At 38.0% G+C, this 11514-nt stretch overlaps 1 protein-coding gene across 2 annotated transcripts; it reads right to left on the bottom strand.

Annotated features, from left to right (window-relative positions):
- Positions 1-8001: 8001 nt before the first annotated feature.
- On the bottom strand, positions 8002-9362 carry LOC145014221 (NEP1-interacting protein 1-like). 2 transcript variants are annotated; one of them, XM_078972594.1, is made up of 4 exons: positions 9009-9362; positions 8687-8838; positions 8554-8601; positions 8002-8429 (listed from the first exon to the last, which is right to left on the bottom strand). In XM_078972594.1, the coding sequence occupies exons 1-4, from the start codon at positions 9088-9090 to the stop codon at positions 8133-8135; spliced, it is 579 nt and encodes a 192-aa protein (XP_078828720.1). In that variant the 5' UTR covers positions 9091-9362; the 3' UTR covers positions 8002-8132. The 2 variants fall into 2 exon arrangements, with proteins under 2 accessions (XP_078828720.1, XP_078828719.1); XM_078972593.1 differs by having other exon boundaries at positions 8518-8601; positions 9009-9357.
- Positions 9363-11514: the final 2152 nt, after the last annotated feature.

The following is an 11514-nucleotide window of genomic DNA, read 5'->3' as shown; positions in this document are numbered from 1 at the left end:
CTTTAAATTTCTTTTATGTATTTTTTATATTTTATTTTATAAATATTAATGCAAAAAAGGAATTAGGTTGGTTTACTGCATCTCTCTCTCTCTCTCTCTCTCTCTCTCCCCACCCCATCGGAGCCCTCCCCCATTCTCTCGCTTCTTCTTCTTCCTGTTCCTCATCTCTCTCTCTCTCTCTCTCCCTTTCTCTCTCCCTATCTCTCTATCTCTCTCTCTCTCTCTCTCTATATATATATCTCTCTCACTCTCTTAAAATAAAACGCCATGGTTGGACTTGTGTGCTTCTTTCTTGCTTGAAAATAAAAACAAATCCACATAAACCAAGCACATACACATACATTCCAGATTACCAATCGTTTCTGTTAAAAAGCTCCTATTAAAAAACCTAGATATGTGGAAAAAAAGAGCTTGTGTTCCATCTGGGTTTTGTTTTGAGGTTGTGAAAAATTCTAACTAAACACAATCATCGGCAACACCAAATTCCCCCAATTGATGAGTCGACGATGAGATGATGAACTGGTAATGCAGGCGTCGATGATGAGATGATGAACTAGAATATGAGGAATGCACACTAATTCCCCCATCTCTTCTTCTTCTTCTTCTTCTTCTCACCTGCACGCACCGTTGTTGAGTTCCAACTGTCAAAGTTTTCATTTGCTCCATTAGTGTCGTCATCATCATTGCTGTTTCTTTGAATCAGAACCCTAACATTTGGTTCAACACAAACCTGTGTAAGGGATTCCATATATGTTGTTCATCATCGGACAACCACCATCAAAGAAATTAGGGCTCTTAAGAAGTAAGGGTTGATAAACAACATAAATTGAAGCATATTTCCACAAATAATCGAAGATCTGACATCTGGGTTCAATACACATAGTGAAAAACTGAAACACACACACACACACACTCGAGAAAGAAAATAATGGTGTAAACTCGATTGAAGAAAAATTAACTTGTGTGTGTTTTCTTTCTGATTTGCAGGTCGTGTTTATGATTGTGGTGGTCGACGGTGGGAATTGTGATGTGAAGAGTGTTTGCTTATCGTGAGCTGTAACAATATGAGGTTGCAGGTGGTGTGTCCATAGAGAGAATATGGTGAGAAGATGATGGAACTGTGGGAAGAATCGATGGAGTAATTGGGTTTTTGGTCATGGGATGAGAGAGAGAAAGAGAGGGAGCGTGGGGTCTCTCTTTTTTGTTTTTTATTTTTATTTCATAAAGTATTCTAATAAATACGAAAAGAAAATATAAAATTGAAATTAAAAGGGTAAATCAATAATTTCAAATCTTTTTGAACCAAAAACCCATAAAAACCTTGATTTTCGACCTTCAGTGCAAACTGAAAACTTTTTGGACCCCATCCAAAGATTTTTGCAAACCACAATGACCAAATTTGTAGTTTTGTCTTTTTAAAATGGTTAAGATAATAAATGAATCTTAAATGACTTTGGTGTGATAGTTAAATTATAGGGATTTTTGTGAAGTTTCTATGGATGGTCATGTTAATAAGTTAATTATGTTTTAAAGTAATCGAACTTTGTTTGACAGCTTAAAAATCAATAATGCAATTCCGGTTACGAAAGAGAATATTCAGCGGATAGTGGTTAAAAAAAATCGAAAACAAAATTGCGGTAAACGGTTCCAAAATTTTAGAAACATTGAATCGGATCTGCTTAAGGCAATTTCAGTTTCTAAAATGGGTATTATATTCTGTAGCTCACCCCCTGCTACCAATATATAGTTAAAATATTTATCATTGTTTTCATTACCCTTTTTAAGTATAAAAATAGACCTCAAACTAAATATCCAAGTTTTTGTGTAAAAAACAACATGTAATGAAATGTATTGTAACATCCCAAAAATACGACCCAAAAATTTTTGTTTTAATATTTCTAAAAATCACATCATCGAATGTCATATATAATAAGAACCATGAAATGAGTAACTCAAAAGTCATAGTAACTGTGTCAAAACAATACTGTATCAATCATAACAAAATATTTGAATAAAACTCACAGGATAAAACTGAAGTTGTTGTGTGTGCGATGCTATCAACCCGAGCTCTTCCCTTTGCTAGCGGAAGTACCTGAAACCAAAAATGAAACTGTAAGCAGGAAACTTAGTGAGCTCCCCCAAACTACCACATACCATACAATAACACATAAACAACTATTGGGCCTTGCCCACTGCATCGGACCGGAGTCCGGAAACTGCATCGAACCGAAGTCCGGAACTAACCAAGTCCTTGGCCTCTACATCAGAACGAAGTCCAAAAACTACATCGGACCGAAGTCCGGAACTGACTGGGACCTTGTCCCCTGCATTGGACCGAAGTCCGGAACTAACTGCATCAGACCGAAATCCGGAACTGACTGGGACCTTGTCCCCTGCATCGGACCAAAGTTCGGAAACTGAGTGAGCATAACATAACATAGCATAAGCATGTCAACTAGCATAAACACATATACTGCATACTGTATCGGATCAAAGTCCGGAACACATAACACAAAGACATGCTTGAATCACAAAGACATCAAGCACACTGAACTACTGCATCGGACCAAAGTCCGGAACTACTGCTAACTAGACGGGCCGACATTGTGGCCGTAGACCCGTTCCTACTGGAAGGAAAACTCACCTCGTAACGCTGGCTATTGAGATGCTAACTCTAAAATTGGTTGACTGCTACTCCGGAACTGTCCGACTACAAATCCCAAAAACACTATATTAGGTACTGATAAATACCCTTAGGGTAAAACGACTATTTTACCCCTGGTCAAAGTCAACTCCTTGGTCAAAGTCAACTTTTAGTTTACCGGACTTGCCGAGTCAGGGCGTAGACTCGCCGAGTCCCTCCATTACTAACTCTGACTTTAACTCACCGAGTCCCTTCCCTACTCACTGATTCACCTTGAACTCACAAATCGAGGAAAGAAGGGGGACTCGCGACTCGACTCATCGAGTTCGAAGAACAACTCGCGGAGTCCTAACCATGCAGATTCCATACATTCGCTTCTAATCCATTTCAGAGCATCTCACTCGTAGATCTAAGCTCCTGGAACTATCTGAACACGTAAAGTTGCTAACTTTACGTGTAACCAAGAAGAAATGAAGCCATTTCACTCAAACTCTACTATTATGGGGTTAATAAGCCAAAACAAAGCCATGGCTACCAAAAAGGCGATCTCCTTGAGCTCCTTGAGCCCAAGAGAGGCTAGATCTGAAGTATAACTAGATTATAAGGCTTTATCACAAAGGATTTGGGGTTTTTGAGCTTAATACCAACAATTTGGGGACAAGCTAGATCTATTAGATTAATAAACAAGATGGAGACTTTATTACCAGAAAAGATGACCACAAAGGAGTGTGTTCTAGATCTACTTCTTCTTCCTTGAGCTCTTCAACCTTCTCCTTCTTCTACTTGCTCCAAAATGCACCAAAAGTTCCTTCACAAGGCAACAATCACTCACACACTCTTCAAGGAGGCTAGGGTTTGATAAGAAATGTTCTGAGGGTGATGGAGGCTAAGTTAGGGTGCGTAAATGTGTTTAAATAGGGTGCAAACCCTTAAAATTAGGGCTTCATCCAGACAAGCGGACTCGCCGAGTCCCAACATATGGACTCGTCGAGTAGCCAACTAAAATTGCATGTTCATCCCGTCTTTACTCGATGAGTCGGGCTACAGACTCGTCGAGTACCCCTTAAGAAATGAAAATACTTTATTTAAATTACATACTAGAAATGGGGCGTTACAACTCTCCCCCACTTATCTTAGACTTCGTCCTCGAAGTTTGGTGCTGCTGGATCTGAAAATAACAATGGATAATGCTCCCTCATCTCCCCATCGGTCTCCCACGTCCACTCTGAACCCTTTCGGTGCTGCCACTGCACCTTCACTAACTGAACCACCTTGTTCCTCAAGGTCTTCATCTTCCGATCTAAGATCGCAACTGGTCCCTCGATATAATTTAGGCTACCATCAACCTGAATAACCTCCAATGGTACAACTGCTGACTCGTCCATCAAACACTTCCTCAATTGAGAAACATTGAAAGTGTTGTGGATCTGGCTAAGCTCTACCGGAAGATCCAACTGATAAGCAACCTGACCCACCCGGGCTAAAACCATAAAAGGACCAATGAACCTGGGGCCCAACTTGCCCCTCTTCCAAAACCTGATAACACCCTTCCAGGGTGATACCTTCAGGAGGACCATATCACCCACCTGAAACTCCAAGTCTGAACGCCTTCTGTCGGCGTAACTCCTTTGCCGACTCAGCGCAGTCTGCAGTCTGCTACGAACCTATTGGATCAACTCTGTGGTCTTGAGCACCACCTCGGTGCTCACGATGACTCACTGACCGACCTCGTCCCAACAAATCGAGGTCCTACACTTCCTCCCGTATAGCTTCTCGAAAGGGGGCGGTCAACACTAGCGTCGTAACTGTTGTTATACGAAAATTCCACTAGTGGAAGATACGTATCCCAACTACCACCGAAGTCTAGGAAACATGCCCAAAGCATGTCCTCGAGAGTCTGAATCGTCCTCTCATCCGTCTGAGGGTGGAAAGCAATGCTAAAATGAAGACGAGTCCCCATCTCGTCATGAAATCGCTTTCCAAAACCTGGAAGTGAATCGGACGTCTCGATCTGATACTACTGATATAGGCACTCCATACCGTGCTACTACCTCGCGCACATAAATATCGACTAGCTTCTCAGCCGATATACTCTCCTGGATCGGTATGAAATATGCATTCCTTGTCAGTTGATCCACCACAACCCAAATCGAGTCAACTCCACGTGCGGTCCTAGGAAGCTTAGTGATGAAATCCATAATGATATCCTCCCATTTCTACACGGGAATGTCTAATGGCTGCATCTTTCTGTGAGGCCTCTGGTGCTTCGCCTTGACCTTCCTGCAGGCCAAGCATCTCTCCATGTACCAGGCTACGTCCCGCTTCATGCAGGGCCACCAATTGGGTCGAATATCTCTATACATCTTCGTCACCCCTGGGTGGATGGAGAAACAAGACTTATGAGCCTCGTCCATCAACACTTGTCGTACTCCACCCCAGTACGACACCCATACTCTCCCATGAAGGGTCAACAGTCCTCGACCGTCGTAATCAAAGGAAGCCACCCGACCTACAATCCTCTCAGACTTCTGCCTCTCATCCTTCAGGCCCTCAACCTGTGCTTCTTTAATTTGCTCTAACAAGGGAGTAATCACAGTCATCCTCAAACAAATATCCTTGATCGGGGCTGCAACCGCCTTGCGGCTCAGGGCGTCGGCCACTACATTGGCCTTACCTGGGTGATAAAGGATCTCAAAATCATAATCATTTACAACGTCTAACGATCTGCGCTGCCTCATATCCATGCGGTACCTCAAACTTTTGTGATCCCTGTAAATTGTACAACGGACCCCATAGAGGTAATGTCTCAAAATCTTGAGGGCAAACACCACTTCCCCCAGCTCTAAATCGTGTGTCGGATAGTTAGCCTCACGAGGCTTCAACTGTCTAGAGGCATAAGCTATCATATGACCTCGCTGCATCAACACTGCTCCCATCCCTGTGATCGAAGCATCACAGAAGACTACGAAGTCATCCACTCCCTTTGGCAGGGTAAGAATCGGTGCCTCACACAATCGCTGCCTGAGGGTCCCAAATGTTGCCTGCTGCTCAGGGCCCTAGCGAAACACTACCGACTTCCTAGTCAGTCGGGTGAACGGAACTGCTATCTTAGAGAAATCCTGAATGAATCTCCGATAGTACCCTGCCAAACCTAGGAAGCTCCGAATCTCAGATGGAGACTTCGGGACTTCCTACTGCATCACGACCTCTATGTTGGCCGGATCTACCAGTATACCCTTCTGGTTGACGAGATGTCCAAGGAAATGCACCTCGTGCAACCAGAACTCACACTTGGAGAACTTTACGAAAAGTCTCTCCCTCCTCAAAATCTCTAACACCTCCTTCAGGTGCTCCTCGTGCTGCTCCTGAGTCTTGGAAGAGACCAAGATGTCGTTAATAAACACTATCACAGAGCAATCCAATATCGGTCTGCATACGCGATTCATTAGATCCATGAACGCGGCCGGAGCATTGGTGAGCCCAAATGGCATCACCACAAACTCATAATGACCATAGCAGATCCTAAAAGCAGTCTTCTGCATATCCTCACCTCTGACCCGCATCTGATGATATCTGGAGCGCAAATCAATCTTTGAGAACCAAGAAGCTCTCTGAAGCTGATCAAATAGTTCGTCTATCCTCGGAAGTGAGTAACGATTCTTCACCGTCACCTTATTCAACTCCCGGTAGTCTATGCGTATACGGTGCGACCCGTCCTTCTTCTTCACAAACAGGATCGGGGCTCCCCAAGGTGAACTGCTCGACCTGATAAAACCTTTGTCTAGCAGCTCCTGCAGTTGCGTAGACAACTCCTGCATCTCTGGAGGAACCAACTGATATGGTGTCTTAGCTATTGGAGCCGCACCAGAAACCAGGTCAATCCTGAGTATCAAAATTATAAAAAATATTATACGTTGATCTCATACTTTTGAGTATCAAAATTATAAAAAATATAAAATATAATGCTTTTTATGATACCAAAATATAATTATTTTTATGATATTTTTCAAATTATAGTAAAATTTTTAAAACGATTAAGATAATAAATGAATCTTAAATGACTTCGGTGTGATAGTTAAATTATAGTGACTTTTGTGAAGTTTCCATGGGTGGTCATGCTAATAAGTTAATTATGTTTTAAAATAATCAAACTTTATTTGACAGCTTAAAAATCAATAATGCGATTATGGTTACGAAGGAGGATACTCAGCGGATAGTGGTTAAAAAAAAACAAAACAAAATTGCAATAAGCGGTTCGAAAATTTTAGAAACGTCAAATCAGATCCACTTAAGGCAATTTCGGTTTTTAAAACAGGTATTATATTCTATTGCTCACCACCTGCTACCAATATATAGTTAAAATATTTATCATTGTTTTCATTACCCTTTTTAAGTATAAAAATAGACCTCAAACTAAATATCCAAGTGTGTAAAAAATAGCATGTAATGAAATATATGTATTAGAGAACGGTATGTTTAGCCAATAAGTTTAAAAGTTTAAAATAGCATGTAATGAAATGTATGTATTAGAGAACGGTATGTTTAGCCAATAAATTTGTTTCGGATACATTCGATCTTATATATAAAAAAATTATTATATTTTGTATTACTTTCACAAAAATCATTTTATTTTGAAAACTTCATAAAAATATTTATATTTTGGATAACTATCACTCAACTAAAGTCACTACATTTAGTTTTTTTTACACACAAAATAGGATGTCATCAAATAATGTTATATCATCATGTTTTGGATGGTTCAGTGCAAAGAAAAAAAAAGAGATAAACGTTGTTCAGCCTTGGTTTACTCTGTTATTTGAGATATTTGGATAGCTTGGAACTCGTTGGTTGGTGTTTAATAAGAAAATATACTCTTCTTTGAAGACAACGCATAACATGCATAATATTCGACCTGAGGTTTTTAATTAGATGTTACATCATATTGCTAGTCTTTTTTAATGCATTCTTCGCTAAAAACAACATAAAAAAATCATGCTAATAATATGTTGGCTAGTCATCGATTTGGCAATATCCTCGTAATTGGGCATTGCTGTGAGAAAATAGTAGTAAAAGATTTCGTCAAAAAAAAAAAAAAAAAAATTACACTTTCCAACGGTCGTGTATACCCACATGATGACCTTTTTTCCTTGGACCAAATTAATTATATCCAACTTCCTAAATCGTATGAGGAATCTATAGTTTCTATGCTAGTTTAACACAAACATAAAATAATAATACATTTGATAAAGTTATAACATGTTTACTCATAGTTTTAAATTGTGATTATTCTTTTTTATTAAAGTTATAACATCTCTACGTGTCATCCCACTTCAAAATAATAATAAGAATAATAAAAATAAATAAAAATGGAGGACTTATTTTCTCCATCTAACACCATTTTATCCGACATGAAATAAAGAAATTCATTTACAATTCCAAAACATGACAAACCATCCCCTTTGGTTTCTACATTTTACAAAATCAGTCCCTAAACATCTCTTCTGCAAATAGGGCAAGAACCACTTCTAATTAGCCACTCATCAATGCATTTTAAATGAAATACATGTCTACAAATTGGTAGCTCTCTTCCCTCTTCTCTGTTCTTGAAGCCCCACAAACAAATCGCACAGCTTCTCTCATGGCTTCCATTTCTTTCAATCTCCTCGCAAGAATTCTTGAAAGTGCATTTGGGTAATTTGTTTATTGAATCTTTACATAACCCTTTCGAAACATTGTTCTCAAACCCATCGAAAATGTCCACAAATGTTGCTTCGACTCCATTAATCTGTACAATTCCATTAACAAATCGTTTAGAAATCGAGAAAATAACCTGTAAAAAGCTTGAGATGATTCAGAAAAAAAGCTCGACTTACTTGCCACATGTAAGCTTTGAGCAAAGCAGGACCTACCCATTCGGTAAAGATTTGTCCATTTACAAGACTACGTAACAATGATACCTGAAACCACGGCGCATGTTAGTTGTTAGATTTTAGAAGATTGAAGAATTAAGGTGGTTTGAATGAGGGATTTGAATTGAATAACCTTGGAGAATGGTTCGCCATCAACGATCATATCCATGAGCTGCAACGCTGTAATGGCGCCTGTGATTGCACCCACACAAGCTCCACGGGCTAACCCTGTTTCTGTAGTCGACCCTTTGATTGCTCCCGTTATTGTTCCCACTATTGCTCCTCCTGAAATCCATGGAATTACGTTTTATATACACTTATCATGTAACACCTACCAAGTGTTCGACGTAATGTCAAGTGCAAATTCCGAGTTTCCCTTTCGAATCCATTTCTTATTTTATCACCAAACAACAAAAACGAAAAATTCCGGTGAAGAAGAAGAAGAAGAAACATACCGAGAGCAACGATGCAAGTGATGGCAGCCATGAAAACTCTGTTGAGAGCTTTGAAGAAAAACCCAAATGCAGAATCAGCCATTGATACAGTGGTTAATTTGTATGTACCCAAATGGATATAGGAGGTTGGAGAGACGTAAAGGATAGCGAAAGTGATTGAATTAGGGTTTGAAGAACACAAGTGACTGCATTTATAGAAGATAAAACAGAGGAGAATGCATTTATGGTTTGATTCAGAAAGCTACGTAGCTCTCCACTTGCCTTACATGCAGAATGTATCTACAGTTTCGTTTAATTAAAAGAATTTCTGTTATTGTTTATTTGTCGAAGATTTTTTTCAATGGGCCGAAATGGCAACAAATCAAACTTTTGCTATTTTAAATTGTCTTTTTAATAATACGTTTAAACTAATTTATTGATACTTATTTATACATGATACATGCATCTCGAATATATATATGCGGGTTTTTAATATATTTTTTTTAAAGATATTAATTGCAAAGTAGAAGTCAGAATCATAATTCAGATATTTACATTAGTTAATAATAAGTAGTCAGATATTTATATATATATAAGTTTAAATGCTTGTGTGTGTATTAAACAAGTTGATTAAAAGAAAAAAAAACGGAGAGAGTAAACATTAAAGAACTTTAAAATGATATTTTTTTAATTGGCTTTAATTGAAATAGGAAATAAGTAGATAGGAATATTGTATAAAACGACAAAAAGATAGTCATAAGTCATCAAATTCCAAAGATCATTTTGTATACAATATTTAGATGTTATAAAAATACCAATTAAATTAAGAGTTTTAGTGTCAATCAGTCAATGGATCGTTGGGAGAAAAAATTCAAAATTTTGTATTGTAAAAGAGAAATTAAATATCTTCTTATATATCTTTCTATCGATTTTAAATAGCAACATGCCAACATGTAGTATATTATAATATTATTATTTTTATTAATTACGATACATGTCATAATTTAAGATAGAAGGATATTTAATTTCTCGTTATAAAACATTCCAGAAGAATGCTTTATATAGGGCAAAAATTTGAAAATTGTTTAGCTGTTAAAGATAATTTTGGAAAATTTAAACATATATAGAATCAGAACAATATGGATATTTTTAAAATTTTACAGTTGTTAAACATAATTCTGAAAAAAATTTAGCTTCCCTAAATTGAGAGATTTAGAGATGAGCGAAAAATATTAGATAGGGGCTGTTTGTTTCACATCTTAATGATCTCGTTAAGAGGTTGGATCTGGATCGCATATTCATTTGAAACTTTTTTACAATCTTAATCGGTCAGATGTGGCAAAAAAAGATCTGGAACTATAAGACTTTCACCTGCTACCCTTGCCATAATAAACAAAATAGGGATGAAAGTGTGTCCAAACTCAGATCCGGGAAACCCGAAAACTGGAATTGATGATTTATAAGAACCAAAAACTGGAACGGTATACGAGAATCATCTCCGGGGTATCAAACCAGTTAAATTTGGTATGGAATCGAAAATTGATAATTGGAACCAGATTCGTGTTATTAGACACAAAAATAATCGAAAATCCGGAAATGAAACCGAAAACCTAAAAATAGAGCCGAAATCTGGACTTTTGGAACAAAAGGGAAAAAAACAATACGTTGGGAAAAAAAATGAATCAAAGTGTCCATTTGCTTAACATTATTAATATACTTTTTGGAACTAAAGAAAAAAGCAATATGTTTACATTAATGTACTTGTTATTAACGTGACATTCTTTTTTTATAGTTGAGCGATTTTGAGTTTTTGACAAACCTTCCAAACTAGAGAAATTGAAATTTTGGGGATATGATTATATGAAGATAATTAATATGATTGAAACAAAATGAATCAAAGAATGAGAGTTGGTAAAGGATAATTCACAAAATGAATGAAAGAATGAGACTTGGTAAAGGATACGTAGCACTTATACTGGACCTATTTTTTTTAGTAGTCCATATCGGTTTTGGTTTATCTCAGTAGGCGTATCTTATTGTGTAACCTTTCAAATTTCGGTTCAAGACCTACTAAACCATTTTTTTTTTTTTTTACAAATCGGTTCTAAAACCTGGACCCATTTGACCCGATCCCGGATTATTCGGAACCCGGATAAGGCTAATTTTTAAATCCAATACCCAGACCGTTTAAACATTTTTTGGTTATCTCGGTTCAAATACCGGTCCAGTTTTCTGTTTTATAACCCATCCCTAAAAAAAAAACACGTCTGCCTCGTTTTTTTCTTCCTTTTCCTACACATTGAACACTCTCCTCCCTTATTCTCCCTCTTCTTAGGCGACTACACCTTCTCCCTACCCGTCTACGAAAGTGTCACTCTGCCTCCGCCTTCACTTCCTCCCCCTTTGTCGGTAATTTTTCTACTCTTTTTCTTTTTGGTCGACTTTTTCCACCCCTAAGAGCTTGTCGTGCTCGATTTGTATGACACTTGTGTTCTATCTGTGTTGTTGCTCCTTGATTTTTTTAGGT

Source organism: Lactuca saligna, chromosome 9, assembly GCF_052625555.1.
Source record: "Lactuca saligna cultivar CGN05327 chromosome 9, ASM5262555v1, whole genome shotgun sequence".
Lineage (NCBI taxonomy): Eukaryota > Viridiplantae > Streptophyta > Magnoliopsida > Asterales > Asteraceae > Lactuca > Lactuca saligna.
The sequence above is the reverse complement of the archived record's forward strand: the minus strand, read 5'-3'. Positions and strand labels throughout refer to the sequence as shown.

Bases quoted from the DNA above. Each gene is read 5' to 3' on its own strand.
- LOC145014221 (XM_078972593.1), bottom strand. From the start codon at position 9,090: ATGGCTGATTCTGCATTTGGGTTTTTCTTCAAAGCTCTCAACAGAGTT. The intron at 8,839-9,008 runs GTATGTTTCTTC...CATGGATTTCAG, and splicing joins CACTTGCATCGTTGCTCTCG to GAGGAGCAATAGTGGGAACA. The intron at 8,602-8,686 runs GTTATTCAATTC...CCGTGGTTTCAG, and splicing joins ATGGCGAACCATTCTCCAAG to GTATCATTGTTACGTAGTCT.